This window comes from Scyliorhinus canicula, chromosome 4, assembly GCF_902713615.1.
Source record: "Scyliorhinus canicula chromosome 4, sScyCan1.1, whole genome shotgun sequence".
Taxonomy (NCBI): Eukaryota; Metazoa; Chordata; class Chondrichthyes; order Carcharhiniformes; family Scyliorhinidae; genus Scyliorhinus; species Scyliorhinus canicula.
This window is the reverse complement of record NC_052149.1, coordinates 109,730,447-109,747,229: the sequence shown is the minus strand read 5'-3', so window position 1 is coordinate 109,747,229 and position 16,783 is coordinate 109,730,447. Positions and strand designations below refer to the sequence as shown.

The 16,783-nt window shown below is 45.2% G+C and overlaps 1 protein-coding gene across 1 annotated transcript in view; it reads right to left on the bottom strand.

Moving 5' to 3' along the window:
* The window catches only part of acbd6 (acyl-CoA binding domain containing 6), a 571,355-nt gene that overhangs the window by 357,121 nt on the left and 197,451 nt on the right, over positions 1 to 16,783 (bottom strand). Inside the window, exon 4 of the mRNA XM_038794993.1 lies at positions 14,806 to 14,882. Coding sequence (XP_038650921.1) covers positions 14,806 to 14,882 — 77 coding nt within the window. The remainder of the gene's footprint in view (positions 1 to 14,805; positions 14,883 to 16,783) is intronic.

The window sequence follows — 16,783 nt, the reverse complement described above, 5'->3', positions numbered from 1 at the left end:
AATATCCAGACCAATTTTTTCTTGCAAAATATAAATCCCGAAAGCAAATTTTTATGGTCATTATAACAGTGCTCTTTCTGGGAGCTTGCTGTGCTTAAATTGACTTAGTGTTTCCAACATTGTCTATACTCAAATTATACTTCACAGAATGTAAAGAGCTTTGGAGTATCCTGTGGGGTGAAAGGCCATATGGAAATGCAATTCTTCTTTGTCAAAGTAACCTTTCTCCCATTGTAAGCCTCGATAATTACCAAATGGTTATTCCTTCATGAAGATTTTTAGTGCAGAGTTTAATCTTCTTTTGAACCAACATTCACAAATTCACACATTATGGCAAAGATTGCTGGATAAGATCCGAAAGAATCCAAGCTAATTCTTCCATAAAAAGACACTGGATACAGGGGATATCTGTAGAACCTCAAACCTTTCCTCAGCTAATCCTTGCTAACTCAGCAAATTGTTCATCAAAGCTTGAAATTTTGGTCTGTACTGGTTATCACTTTGTCCGCTAAACCATCAAGTTTGCTCAATTTCCTTAAGTCATCGTCTGCAAAAATTTCTGTCATACCTAGAGTTTGGCAAATGTATTCAGCCCACAAGTGATCAACAGATTAATCTTGTCAAAGAGAAACAATGATAATCTGTTGCCTTCTACAGCAACATTTATGCTGTCTCTGGAAGTGGTCATCTGCCACCTTGTCAAATGGGATCAATATCACCAATGTGCAACAATGATGTTTCCTAAGCATAGCGTTCTTACAGTACTTGTCAGCTGTAGCTGGAGAATTGCTAATGTTGTCCCTTTGTTTACGAAGGGTAGCAGGGATAATCCAGGGAATTGTAGACCTGTGAGCTTGACGTCAGCGGTAGGCAAACTGTTGGAGAAGATACTGAGGGATATGATCCATTCACATTTGGAAGAAAATAGACTTATCTGTGATAGGCAGCATGGTTTTGTGCAGGGAAGGTCATGTCTTACAAACCTAATAGAATTTGTTGAGGAAATGACAAAGTTAATTGATGAGGGAAGGGCTGTAGATGTCATATACATGGACGTCAGTAAGGCGTTTGATAAAGTTTCCCATGGCAGGTTGATGGAAAAAGTGAAGTCGTATGGGGTTCAGGGTGTACTAGCTAGATGGATAAAGAACTGGCTGGGCAACAGGAGACAGAGAGTAGTGGTGAAAGGGAGTATCTCAAAATGGAGAAAGGTGACTAGTGGTGTTCCACAGGGATCCGTGCTCGGACCACTGTTGTTTGCGATATACATAAATCATCTGGACAAAGGTATAGGTGGTCTGATTAGCAAGTTTGCAGATGATACTAAAATTGGTGGAGTTGCAGATAGCGAGGAGGACTGTCAGAGAATACAGAAAAATATAGATAGATTGGAGAGTTGGGCAGAGAAATGGCAGATGGAGTTCAGTCCAGGCAAATGCGAGGTAATGCATTTTGGAAGATCCAATTCAAGAGAGGACTATACAGTCAACAGAAGTGTCCTGGGGAAAATTGATGTACAGAGAGATCTGGGAGTTCAGGTCCATTGTACCGATGGTGGCAACGCAGGTCGATAGAGTGGTCAAGAAGGCATACAGCATGTTTGCCTTCATCAGACGGGGTATTGAGTAGAAGAGTCGGCAGGTCATGTTACAGTTGTATAGGACTTTGGTTAGCCCACATTTGGAATACTGCATACAGAACATAGAACGATACAGAACAGTACAGGCCCTTCGGCCCTCGATGTTGCACCGACATGGAAAAAAAAACTAAAGGCCATCTAACCTACACTATGCCCTTATCATCCATATGCTTATCCAATAAACTTTTAAATGCCCTCAATGTTGGCGAGTTCACTACTGTTGCAGGTAGGGCATTCCACGGCCTCACCACTCTTTGCGTAAAAAACCCACCTCTGACCTCTGTCCTATATCTATTACCCCTCAATTTAAGGCTATGTCCCCTCGTGCTAGCCACCTCCATCCGCGGGAGAAGGCTCTCGCTGTCCACCCTATCTAACCCTCTGATCATTTTGTATGCCTCTATTAAGTCACCTCTTAACCTTCTTCTCTCTAACGAAAACAACCTCAAGTCCATCAGCCTTTCCTCATAAGATTTTCCCTCCATTCAAGGCAACATCCTGGTAAATCTCCTCTGCACCCGTTCCAAAGCTTCCACGTCCTTCCTATAATGAGACGACCAGAACTGTACGCAATACTCCAAATGCGGCCGTACTAGAGTTTTGTACAACTGCAACATGACCTCATGCTCCGGAACTCAATCCCTCTACCAATAAAGGCCAACACACCATAGGCCTTCTTCACAACCCTATCAACCTGGGTGGCAACTTTCAGGGATCTATGTACATGGACACCGAGATCCCTCTGCTCATCCACACTACCAAGAATTTTACCATTAGCCAAATATTCCGCATTCCTGTTATTCTTTCCAAAGTGAATCACCTCACACTTCTCCACATTAAACTCCATTTGCCACCTCTCAGCCCAGCTCTGCAGCTTATCTATGTCCCTCTGTAACCTGCAACATCCTTCCGCACTGTCTACAACTCCACCGACTTAGTGTCGTCTGCAAATTTACTCACCCATCCTTCTGCGCTCTCCTCTAGGTCATTTATAAAATGACAAACAGCAACGGCCCCAGAACAGATCCTTGTGGTACGCCACTCGTAACTGAACTCCATTCTGAACATTTCCCATCAACTACCACTCTCTGTCTTCTTTCAACTAGCCAATTTCTGATCCACATCTCTAAATCACCCTCAATCCCCAGCCTCCGTATTTTCTGCAATAGCCGACCGTGGGGAACCTTATCAAACACTTTACTGAAATCCATATACACCACATCAACTGCTCTACCCTCGTCTACCTGTTCAGGTCACCTTCTCAAAGAACTCGATAAGGTTTGTGAGGCATGACCTACCCTTCACAAAACCATGCTGACTATCCCTAATCATATTATTCCTATCTAGATGATTATAAATCGTATCTTTTATAATCCTCTCCAAGACTTTACCCACCACAGACGTTAGGCTCACCGGCCTATAGTTACCGGGGTTATCTCTACTCCCCTTCTTGAACAAAGGGACCACATTTGCTATCCTCCAGTCCTCTGGCACTATTCCTGTAGCCAATGAGGACCTAAAAATCAAAGCCAAAGGCTCAGCAATCTCTTCCCTGGCTTCCCAGAGAATCCTAGGATAAATCCCATCAGGCCCCGGGGACTTATCTATTTTCACCTTGTCCAGAATTGCCAACACTTCTTCCCTACGCACCTCAATGCCATCTATTCTAATAGCCTGGGTCTCAGCATTCTCCTCCTTAATATTATCTTTTTCTTGAGTGAATACTGATGAAAAGTATTCATTTAGTATCTCGCTTATCTCCTCAGCCTCCACACACAACTTCCCACCACTGTCCTTGACTGGCCCTACTCTTACCCTAGTCATTCTTTTATTCCTGACATACCTATAGAAAGCTTTTGGGTTTTCCTTGATCCTACCTGCCAAAGACTTCTCATGTCCCCTGCTTGCTCGGCTCAGCTCTCTCTTTAGATCCTTCCTCGCTTCCTTGTAACTATCAAGCGCCCCAACTGAAACTTCACGCCTCATCTTCACATAGGCCTCCTTCTTCCTCTTAACAAGAGATTCCACTTCTTTGGTAAACCACGATTCCCTCGCTCGACCCCTTCGTTCCTGCCTGACTGGTACGTACTTATCAAGAACATGCAATAGCTGTTCCTTGAACAAGCTCCACATATCCAGTGTGATCAACCCTTGCAGCCTACTTCTCCAACCTACACATCCTAAGTCATGTCTAATGGCATCATAATTGCCCTTCCCCCAGCTATAACTCTTGCCCTGCGGGGTATACTTATCCCTTTCCATCACTAATGTAAAGTCACCGAATTGTGGTCACTGTTTCCAAAGTGCTCACCTACCTCCAGATCTAACACCTGGCCTGGTTCATTACCCAAAACCAAATCCAATGTGGCCTCGCCTCTTGTTGGCCTGTCAACAGATTGTGTCAGAAACCCTCCTGCACACAATTGTACAAAGAACGACCCATCTAATGTACTCGAACTATATTCTTTTCCAGTCAATATTTGGAAAGTTAAAGTCTCCCATAACAACTACCCTGTTACTTTCCGCTCTTTTCCAGAATCACCTTCGCCATCCTTTCCTCTACATCCCTAGAACTATTAGGTGGCCTATAGAAAACTCCCAACAGGGTGAACTCTCCTTTCCTGTTTCTAACCTCAGACCCATACTACCATCGGAAGAAGAGTCCCCATCTAGCATCCTTTCCGCCACCGTATACTGTCCTTGACTAGCAGCGCCACACCTCCCCCTCTTTTGCCCCCTTCTCTGAGCTTACTAAAACACCTAAACCACCGGAACCTGCAACACCATTCCTGTCCCTGCTCTATCCATGTCTCTGAAATGGCCACAACATCGAAGTCCCAGGTACCACCCCATGCGGCCAGTTCCCCTACCTTATTTCGTATACTCCTGGCAGTGAAGTAGACACACTTCAAACCACTACCTGAACACTGGCAACCCTCTGCGAAGTCAAAATCTTTGCTCCTGACCTCTATACTCTCAATCACACCGTACCCCAAAAACTACAATCCGGTCCCATGCCCCTGCTGAATTAGTTTACCCCCCCCCAAAGAGCCTAACAAATCTCCCCCCCAGGATATTGGTGCCCCTCAGGTTCAGATGTAGACCATCCTGTCTATAGAGGTCCCACCTTCCCCAGAAAGAGCCCCATTATCCAGAAATCTGAATCCCTCCCGCCTGCACCATCCCTGTAGCCACGTGTTTAATTGCTCTCTCTCCCTATTCCTCATCTCACTATCACGTGGCACGGGCAACAACCCAGAGATAACAACTCTGTTTGTTCTCGCTCTGAGCTTCCATCCTAGCTCCCCTAAAGGCCTGCCTGACATCCTTGTCCCCTTTCCTACCTATGTCGTTAGTGCCATGTGGACTACGACTAGGGGCTGCTCCCCCTCCCCCTTAAGGACCCGGAAAACACGATCCGAGACATCACGTACCCTTGCACCTGGGAGGCAACATACCAAACGTGAGTCTCCTCATCGCTCCACAAAATCTCCTATCTGTGCCCCTGACTATTGAGTCCCCAATTACTATGTTCTACCTCCTTTCCCCCCTTCCGTCTGAGCAACAGGGGACAGACTCCTTGCCAGAGGCCGTACCCCAGGGCTTACCCCGGTAAGTCGTCCCCCCACAAGTATCCAACGGTATACTTGTTACTCAGGGGAACGACCGCAGGGGGGTCCCTGCACTGACTGCTTCTTCCAGTCCCTCTTACAGTACCCATCTTGCTCCAGTCTTTGGTGTAACTACTTCCCTGAAGCTCCTATCTATGACCCCCTCTGCCTCCCGAACGATCCAAAGTTCATCCAGCTCAAGCTCCAGGTCCCTAACACGGTTTCTGAGGAGCTGGAGTTGGGTGCACTTCCCACAGATGAAATCAGCAGGGACACTGACGGCGTCCCTCACCTCAAACATTCTGCAGGAGGAGCATTGTCTGCCTTCCCTGAACATCACCTCTAGATTTAAAAAAAAACACAAGAAAAAGAAAAAGAAAGGAAGAGCTTACCTGATATAACTCAAACCCTGCTCCCGCTGAAAGGTAAGCAAATTTGAAAGGCACTCACTCACCTTCACGACAGGCCCTCTGCTACCGCTTCCCAACCACCGTGGGGTTGGGGGGGTTGGTTAGAGGAGGAGGAGGGTGGGAAACACTCACGAAGTGTTTCGGGTTTAACTGTCACTTGACAACAGCCCCTCCACAAACCACCTTCAACTTAGGCTGACCGCACTGCACGTATGCAAATTTCCCCAGAACAGCTGATCAGTAGCTCTGCTCTGCTGCCCTCTGCTGGATGCTTGCTTCACTCAAACTCCTTGGTCTCCTTCGCCGGTTGACCTTCAACTTAGGCTGTCCCGCAACGGCACGTATGCAAATTTCCCCAGAACAGCTGATCAGTAGCTCTGCTCTGCTGCCCTCTGCTGGATGCTTGTCTTCACTCAAACTCCTTGGGTCCCTTCGCCGGTTCACCTTCAACTTAGGCTGACCGCACTGCACGTATGCAAATTTCCCCAGAACAGCTGATCAGTAGCTCTGCTCTGCTGCCCTCTGCTGGATCTGGATCTATGTCCAGATATAGTTCTGGACATTACCAGAAGGATGTGGATGCTTTAGAGAGGGTGCAGAGGAGGTTCACCAGGATGTTGCCTGGTATGGAGGGTGCTAGCTATGAAGAAGGGTTGAGTAGATTAGGATTGTTTTCGTTGGAAAGACGGAAGTTGAGGGGGGACCTGATGGAGGTCTACAAAATTATGAGAGGTATGGACAGGGTGGATAGCAACAAGCTTTTTCCAAGAGTGGGGATGTCAATTACAAGGGGTCACGATTTCAAGGTGAGAGGGGGAAAGTTTAAGGGAGATGTGTGTGGAAAGTACTTTTACGCAGAGGGTGGTGGGTGCCTGGAACGCTTTGCCAGTGGAGGTGGTAGAGGCGGGCACGATAGCATCATTTAAGATGCATCTAGACAGATATATGAACGGGCGGGGAACAGAGGGAAGTAGATCCTTGGAAAATAGGCGACAGGTTTAGGATAAAGGATCCGGATCGGCGCAGGCTGGGAGGGCCGAAGGGCCTGTTCCTGTGCTGTAATTTTCTTTGTTCTTTGAGTAGTCACATTCTTTTCTCTGAATAAGAAGGGCATGCTTTTAAATCCGTCTCTGAAGACTTGAGCACAAAATCTAGGCTGGCACTTCAGCACAACACTAAAGGAATGCTGCAGCATTAGAGATGCCGCTTTTAGGCGAGATGTTAAGCTGAGGTCCTTTAAGGTAGATGTAAAAGATTCTACGGCATTTACTTCAAAGAGCAGGCGTGCTATCATTGGCCTTGGCCAATATTTATCATTGAACAACATCAGCAAAACAGATGAGCTAGTTGGTCTAACATTGTTCTTTGCATGGGTTTGTCTGCTAATTGGCTGCAACATTTCCTATATGACAATAGTGACTGCACTTCACAAGTATTTAAATGGCTGCAAAGGGCTTTGGGACATTGCGAGGCCATTAAAGGCACTACTGCATAACTCATGTCTTCCTTGCTTTTCCAAGTTGCTGAAAGCACAATCGATTTAAATAGCGCTTCTTTAGGCAAATTGGTCACTTATGGTCAATCGCAACATGGACAGATTACAGGTATCAGAGATCCTCACTGAGATTTGCAAAGTATTACATAACTGAGCTCAAAGCGAAAGTGTCGACCAAGGTTTGTAACTTTATAATAAGCCAAGTATTTTGCATTAAATCCAAGAAGCCATGGGACATTGGTACCATGTTTAGCATTTTGCTACTGCTTCTTAAGAGACAAAAAGTGTTAATTTCTGAAAAAATCTATTCCGACTGCACATGAAAATTAAAATATATGGATTGGACTACAGAATCAAGGCATTTGCCAGTTGATTTTGATTTGATTTGTCACACGTACCGAAGTACAGTGAAAAGTATTTCTCTGTGGCCAAGAAAATGTACACAGTACGTACATAGTAGACAAAAAGAGTTATCAACAGAGTACATTGACAAATGGTACATCGACAACAGTGATTGGTTACAGTGCGGAACACGGCGTCAAACAAAGCAAATCCATGAGCAAGAGCAGCATAGGGCGTCGTGAATAGTGTTCTCACAGGGAACACCTCAGTCCGAGAGAGAGTCGTTGAGGAGTCCAGTAGCTGTGGGGAAGAAGCTGTTCCGATGTCTGGATGTGCGGGTCTTAGTCTTCTGCACCTTCTGATGGAAGGATCCCAAAAGAAGCAAAGCCTGGGTGGGAGGTGTCTCTGATAATGCTATCTGCCTTCCTGAGGCAGCGAGAGGTGTATACAGAATCAGTGTGAGGGTGGCAAGCTTGGTGATGTGTTTGGCTGAGTTCACCACACTCTGCAGTTTCTTGCAATCTTGGGCCGAGCAGTTGCCATACCAAGCTGTGATGCAGCCAGATAGGATGCTCTCTACGGCACATCTGTAGACGTTTGGGAGAGTCGAGATAGACATGCCAAAGTAGAGACGCTGTTGGGCTTTCTTGATTGTTGCAATCAACATGAGTGGACTAGGACAGATTGTTGGTGATGGTGACCCCTAGGAATTTAAAAACTATCGACCATCTTCCCTTCGGAGCCATTGATGCAAACAGGAGTGTGCGTCGTGTTACGCTTCCTGAAGTCGATGATCAGTTCCTTGGTCATTCCAACATTTAGAGAGAGTTGTTTTCGGTACACCATGCAACCAAGTGATTTATCTCCCTCCTGTAGTCTGATTCATCGTTGTTTGAGATATAACCTACCACAGTCTGTTCATCCGCAAACTTATAGATTGAGTTGGAGTTAAACCTTGCCACACAGTCATGTGTGTATAGGGAGGACAGTAGAGGACTGAACACACATTCTTGCGGGGCGCCGTGTTGAGGACTATTGTGGAGGTGGTGTTGTTGCCTATCCTGACAGATTGCAGTCAGTTGGTGAGGAAGTCAAGGATTCAACTGCACAAGGAGGGGTCAAGTCCAAGATTGCAGAGTTTGGTTATAAGTCTCGTCGGGATAATGGTGTTGAAGGCGGAGCTGTAGTCTATGAACAACAGTCTTACGTAGGTGTCCTTGTGTCGAGGTGTTCGAGTGTTGATAGTAGGGCCAGGGAGATAGCATCTGCTGTGCACCGGTTGCGGTGATAGGCGATCTGCAATGGATCGAGACTGTCTAGGAGGCTGGCGTTGATCCATCTCATGACTAGCTGCTCGAAGCAGTTCATGAAGCACAGGGTAGTAGTCATGGGTGACTTCAACTTCCCAAACATTGAGTGGAAACTCTTTAGATCAAATAGTTTGGATGGGGTGGTGTTTGTGCAGTGTGTCCAGGAAGCTTTTCTAACACAGTATGTAGACTGTCCGACCAGAAAGGAGGCCATATTGGATTTGGTACTTGGTAATGAACCAGGGCAGGTGATAGATTTGTTAGTGGGGGAGCATTTTGGAGGTAGTGACCACAATTCTGTGACTTTCACTTTAGTAATGGAGAGGGATAGGTATGTGCAACAGGGCAAGGTTTGCAATTGGGGGAAGGGTAAATACGATGCTGTCAGACAAGAATTGAAGTGCATAAGTTGGGAACATTGGATGTTAGGGAAGGACACAAGTGAAACGTGGAACTTGCTCAAGGAACAGGTACTACGTGTCCTTGATATGTATGTCCCTGTCAGGCAGGGAAGAGATGGTCACGTGAGGGAACCATGGTTGACAAGAGAGGTTGAATGTCTTGTTAAGAGGAAGAAGGAGACTTATGTAAGGCTGAGGAAACAAGGTTCAGACAGGGCGCTGGAGGGATACAAGATAGCCAGGAGGGAACTGAAGAAAGGGACTAGGAGAGCTAAGAGAGGGCATGAAAATCTTTGGCAGGCAGGATCAAGGAAAACCCCAAGGCCTTTTACACATATGTGAGAAATATGAGAATGACTAGAGCGAGGGTAGGTCCGATCAAGGACAGTAGCGGGAGATTGTGTATCGAGTCTGAAGAGATAGGACTGGTCTTGAACGAGTACTTTCTTCAGTATTACAAATGAGAGGGGCCATACTGTTGGAGAGGACAGTGTGAAACAGACTAGTAAGCTCGAGGAGATACTTGTTAGGAAGGAAGATGTGTTGGGCATTTTGAAAAACTTGAGGATAGACAATCCCCCGGGCCTGAAGGGATATATCCAAGGAATCTATGGGAAGCAAGAGATGAATTGCAGAGCCGTTGGCAATGGATCTTTTCGTCCTCACTGTCAACAGGGGTGTTACCAGGGGATTGGAGAGTGGCGAATTGTCGTGCTCCTGTTCAAAAATGGGAATAGGGATAACCCTGGGAATTACAGGCCATTTAGTCTTACTTCGGTGGTAGACAAAGTAATGGAAAGGATAATGAGGGATAGGATTTGTGAGCATTTGGAAAGACACTGCTTGATTAGGGATAGTCAGCACGGATTTGTATGGGGTAGGTCTTGCCTTACAAGTCTTATTGACTTCTTTGAGGAGGTGACCAAGCATGTGGATGAAGGTAAAGCAGTGGATGTGGTGTACATGGATTTTAGTAAGGCATTTGAGAAGGTTCCCCATGGTAGGCTTATGCAGAAAAGTAAGGAGGCGTGGGATAGTGGGAAATTTGGCCAGTTGGATAATGAACTGGCTAACCAATAAAAGTCAATAGGAGAGTGGTGGTGGATGGCAAATATTCAGCCTGAGCCCAGTTACCAGTGCGTACCGCAGTGATCAGTTCTGGGTCCTCTGCTGTTTGTGATTTTCATTAATGACCTGGATGAAGGAGTTGAAGGGTGGTCAGTAAATTTGCAGACGGTACAAAGATTGGTGGAGTTGTGGATAGTGAGGAGGGCTGTTGTCGGCTGCAAAGAGACAGATAGGATGCAGAGCTGGGCTGAGAAGTGGCAGATAGAGTTTAACCATGTGAGGTTGTCCATTTTGGAAGGACAAATATGAATGTGGAATACAGGGTTAACGGTAGGGTTCTTGGCAATGTGGAGGAGCAGAGAGATCTTGGGGTCTATGTTCATAGATCTTTGAAAGTTGCCACTCCAGTGGATAGAGCTGTGAAGGCGGCCTATGGTGTGCTAGCGTTCATTAGCAGAGGGACTGAATTTAAGAGCCGTGAGGTGATGATGCAGCTGTACAAAACCTTGATAAGGCCACATTTGGAGTATTGTGTGCAGTTCTGGTCGCCTCATTTTAGGAAGGATGTGGAAGCTTTGGAAAAGGTGCAAAGGAGATTTACCAGGATGTTACCTGGAATGAAAGTAGGTCTTACGAGGAAAGGTTGAGGGTGCTAGGCCGTTTCTCATTAAAACGAGAAGGATGAGGGGCGACTTGATAGAGGTTTATAAGATGATCAGGGAAATAGATAGACAGTCAGAGACTTTTTCCCCGGGTGGAACAAATCATTACAAGGGGACAAAAATTTAAGGTGAATGGTGGAAGATATAGGGGGGATGTCAGAGGCAGGTTCTTTACCCAGAGGGTAGTGGGGCATGGAATGCAACTGCCTGTGGAAGTAGTTGAGTCGGAAACATTAGGGACCTTCAAGCGGCTATTGGATAGGTACAGGGATTTCAGTAGAACGATGGAGTGTAGATTAATTTGTTCTTAAGGGCAGCACGGTAGCATTGTGGATAGCACAATTGCTTCACAGCTCCAGGGTCCCAGGTTCAATTCCGGCTTGGGTCACTGTCTGTGCGGAGTCTGCACATCCTCCCCGCGTGCTCGTGGGTTTCTTCCGGGTGCTCCGGTTTCTTCCACGGTCCAGAGATGCGCAGGTTAGGTGGATTAGCCATGATAAATTGCCCTTAGTGTCCAAAATTGCTCTTAGTGTTGGGTGGGGTTACTGGGTTATGGGGATAGGGTGGAGATTTGGCCTTGTGTAGGGTGCTCTTTCCAAGATCCGGTGCAGACTCGATGGGCTGAATGGCCTCCTTCTGCACTGTAAATTCTATGATAATCTATGATTAATCTGGAACAAAGGTTCGACACAACATGGGTGTGCCTAGGGCCTGTTCTGTGCTGTATTTTTCTATGTTCTATGTTCTACCTTCTATGATAACAGACGTCAGGGGTCACCGGTCGGTAGTCGTTGAGGCAGGCTACCTTGTTCTTCTTTGGTACTGGTATTATGGTAGTCTTATTAAGGAGTGGGGACCGCCTCTTTCATGTGAAAGGGCAACAAGTAGTTGCCTTTTCACATGAGCAATCAATTAAATAACTCACAGCTATTTATTCCTTCCAAGATTACAATAATACCAGTATAAATTCTGAGTGACAGAATTACCTTATAAACGTCACTGAATTTAATTTGTGAATGCTATAAATTCCCAGAGACTGATTAAATAAATCAATTGCTCAGTGTCATCTTTATGCAAAGTAATATAGGTTTCCAAACTTGCATTTTTGAATGAATATGGAAAGCATGGAAAATAATGAATGCCCAATTCTGAGCTGGATGCTGTGATATTTAGTCAAGTTATTTTACTGAGAGACCAAGACTGCATTTTGTACTTTAACTAACAGCATGGAATTCACTTGGCTAGCTTCACAGCTGGTATTAAATATTGATACACTGTGCTCAATGATATAACTGTGAAAGCTTTTGTGGGATATTCTGAGGCTATCCAGGCTGATGGTCTGCAGTGGAATCATATTGCAACCTGCTGTCAAATTAAGGAAGATCTCCAAATTCAAACCTGAAATATTCCATAGTCTCATGCCAAGTAAAGATGTCTGATTTTCAGACGCTTAACTGAAAACTAATTCCTAGCCACAAGAACCACTAAATTATCACCATGTCCACTAGATGGATGAAACCATCTATGATTTTGCTCCCCTGGTTACTCAGTCATGATGTATGAATTACCACATGACTGATAGTCTCAGAAGCTCACACGCTCAGTGCCTGATGTGAGCTGAGTTATTTGAGCCAATCAGGCAGATACATTTATTCAGTCAGCCTGAGATTCTCTGCACTAGGATGCAGAGAGTTAAAAAAAATAGACACTTGGCCATAATTTCTGGCACTGGAATATAACCCTGTGAGAACTGGCGTACATTTTAAGCCAGGCCTAGAATCAGCTCAGTGAACGAGTTGCCATGGAGAATAGCGATTTGGCTAGCTACCAGTATCCACAGACACCTCTTTCCCCCACCTCCAGCATGAGTGAGGCCCTTTAGATGGTTGAGGTAATTTACAGGCATTGAGGAGAAAGAGAATTGCAGAACTTTGAACAGGATGAGCACAATAGCAACATTTTGCATTTCCAAAAAGGAACCTTCTTCATTCGATTTGTTTCCCTATAGAAAGCACTCTTTTTAATCTATGCTGCTTAACACGCAACAAGAAAGACTAATCCTTCAGAATGCATTTCAAACTGTTGCGAATAAAAGTATTATGCTGATTCATAATATAAATAGTCTAAACTTCAACACCAATTTCTATATTCACGAAGGTGTATAGGAAAAATGAAACAGAATGTCCCAGAGAACTCAGAACACAGGATTAATCATATTCTACAATCCACATCATCATACATCCTGAATTGGACATGGCAGTTTCTTAAAAGCTTCTCTACAGCATTACGGGATCACCTTCACTACATGCTGCCCATGGTTCAAAAACCACCATCTTCTGAAAGGTAGCTAGCAGTCGGCACTAAATGCCGATGCCATTAGGTAACACCACATGCCTTGAAAACTCTCTTAATGTCCACCTCTCTTACTTAAGCTTCAGTCACCCTACGGAATGTCTCTTCCTTTGGCTCAATATCCGCTTTGTCTGATTAAGACTATGAAGCATGTTTGACATTTTGCTACGATATAGGCGCAATATAGATGCAAGTTGTCTTTTAAACAACTCTAGGTGGAACAATCCAGTTTAGATGGAACATTTTAATGCAGTAATGGCTCAGAGCTAAACCAGTGTAGCCAAGAGAGAGACATTTGTTAGTAAAGAAAATACACCAAGATTTCCTCGTGATGACAAGAGGAAACCCAATACATTACAGTACTACATATTAGCTCCATACACTATTGAAACTCAGAGGGCTCATCCATGGCAGTGTGCCAACTCTGGGGATGATGATTAGCAATGATATCTGTGCTTTAAAACAAAGCAAAAATTGAAATGCACAATGACTGTGCTTGCAATACATGGGTAACAGTTAACCAGCACTTTAACCATCAATACTTTGGTAAACAAAATTATCGCAAAACAAAAGCAAAGGAAGCATATTAGTTCAGGTAACAAGAGCTTAACCTGGCAGTTTTAATATTTTGTTGAACAAGATCAAATATTTCTTTACCGATTTATGTTCAACACCTTTTTTTGATTTACTGCCTCTGTCAGAGATTGAGATTTGCTTTCCCAAGATACAGGCATGACCCGTGCCGGGTCGGAGAATCACTGGGGGACCGTGCAAATCACTCTACGCGGGCCCCCCCGCAATTCTCCTGGCCCAGATGGGCCGAGCGGGCCATTAAAAAAAAAACCCAGTCCTATCGGCGCCATTCTAACCTGCTCTGAGCCAGCGGGACCTCGGCGTTGAAGGGTCCGGGTCGCAGTCCTGTAGGGGGGTCCGACCTCTGGGGGGGCCCTCTGATGTGGCCTGGCCGCGCTTGGACGCACTGATCGGCGAGCCAGCCCCTCTGTCCCCCGGCCTCCTTCCTTCCGCGCCGGCGCCTTACACCTTGCGCCATGTTCGAGTCGGGGGCCGGCGCGGACAAGGGAGACACCGCCTTGGTGGGACTGCGCATGCGCGGGTTTCGCGCCGGACCCACTGCGCATGCACCGGCACCCATTCCACAGCCGGATCAGCAGCATGCTGTGGCGTGAACCGCTCCAGCGTCCTGCTGGCCCCCTGGAGGTGGCCATATTGCTGATCCTGGGGCCGTGTTAACGCCGTCGAGAAACGGGGTGGTTTCCGAACGGCGTCAACACGGCCCCAGATCAGCATTTAGCCTCAGGATCAGAGAATCCCACCCAGTAGCTAACGTTTTGAATTGAACTTTCACTTGTATAAAACGGTTACTTTCAAGGGAATTAATTAATTTTTAGTTTCAAAATCTACAATCGGAAAGTAAACACATAATTCTCTCAGCATTAGTATTTATGAGATTTGCAAAAAAGCAGTTAAAACACATGAAAAAAGTATGCTACTTACTTTGCTCTAGGTGTGTGTGTTAGTATTGGTGCTTCTTTGCTGAGTTTAGCTTTAGCATTTGGCAACGCACTCCTGTCCTGGACACAAAATCCACAACACAAACATGAGGACAAAATGTTTTCAATAGATTGTTCTTAAAAATTTCTGGTGTTTAGGATAAGGGACATTCTTTCAAGCTTTATGTTTGTCCCTGTAAAATATTAGAGTCCTTTCATTTCCCAAGTGTAACTATCGCATTTTCTTCAACATTTTTCTCCAACTCCTCTGAATTGACATCATCAGCAGAATACAAGGCCAAACATAACAACAAAAGAAAAACATTCAAAATCACAAAACAAATAAAAGGTATTAACTTTCTGCCTAAATTAGTGCAAATGAATAAAAGATTAATTTCAGCACCTGACAAGTTAGAGATACGGCAGCCAATTTCAACTGAGAAAACTACCCAAGTCAGATGCAGATACCCTACTATTTGATACTACAATGTAAGCAATCAGTATGAATATCGATACATTGGGGGGGGGGGGCACGGTAGCACAGTGATTAGCACCGTTGCTTCACAGCTCCAGGGACCTGGGTTCGATTCCCGGCTTGGGTAACTGTTCTCCCTGCGCCTGCGTGGGTTGCTCCTGGTGCTCTGGTTTCCTCCCACAAGTCCCGAAAGACATGCTGTTAGGTGAATTGGACATTTTGAATCCTCCCTCAGTGTACCTGAGCAGTGCTGTAGTGTGGCGCCTTGAGGATTTTCACAGTAACTTCGCTGCAGTATTAATGTAACCCTACTTGTGACACTAATAAAGATTATTAATTTACCCATTATGATATTCATAGGATCACAAGAAATACAACCAAGCAAGGTGTATATCACAGATACAGCTATAGAACCACAGAATTCCTACAGTGCAGAAAGAGGCCATTCGGCCTATTGGGTCTGCAACCACCCTCTGAAAGAGCACCCTACCTAGACTCATTCCCTTGCCTGAGCCCCGTACGCCCATCTACCTGCACATCGTTGGTTACTAAGGGGCAATTTAGCATGGCAAATCTACCTAACCTGCACATCTTTGTACTGTGGGAGGATACTGAAGCACCTGAGGAAACCCACGCACACACGGGGAGTGCAAACTCCACACATGCAGACAGTCCTCCCAACCCTGTGTCTCTGGCGCTGCGATGTAGCAGTGCTAACTACAGTGCCACCATGCCACTCAATGTAGCCAATTCCTTTTAAGAACTCTTATACACATCTTGCCCCCCCCCCCCCCCCACTAGTCAGGAGGCTGAGGTCAAGTCCAATTCTGGAATACAAAATCCAGGCTGACACCCAGTGCAAGTACTGAGAGAGTGAGAAAGCTCATCTTTTTACTTGCTTTGTGATTTTGAATATTTTGCCTTTGATTATGATTGTTTGCCACTTGTATTTGGTTGATTATATGTCAATTCGGGAGCATTAGATAGAAGTCGGCGGGTAAAAAATGGTTCAGTTACACACGAGGAAGGAAAGGATTCCAGTGTTTCAAATGAGATGTTGAACACCCCACTGCCCTCACGAACAGATGTAAAAGATCCCATTAGACTAATATAAAGAGCAGGAAAGTTCTCATGTCTTGTCCAATATTTACCCCTCAATCAACATCACAAAAAGAGAGAGATTATCTGTTCATTGTCACATAGTGGTTTGTGGGGCTGTGTTTAATAGTTGGTTGGCAACTTCCTACATTACAATGACTACACTTCAAAAATACTTTATTGTTTGTAACGCATTTTGTGATGTGCTAATACATAGAATCCCCTACAGTGCAGGAACAGTCATTCGGCCCATTGAGTCTGCAACAAGCCTCCAAAAGAGCACCCTACCTAGGCCCACTACTCCATCCTATTCCCCGCTTTGGACATAAATGCAAGATATTGTGGTAAAAGCAAATTCTTTCATCTAAATTAATTAAATTATACAAGACAACTGGCATGAAAACAAAGG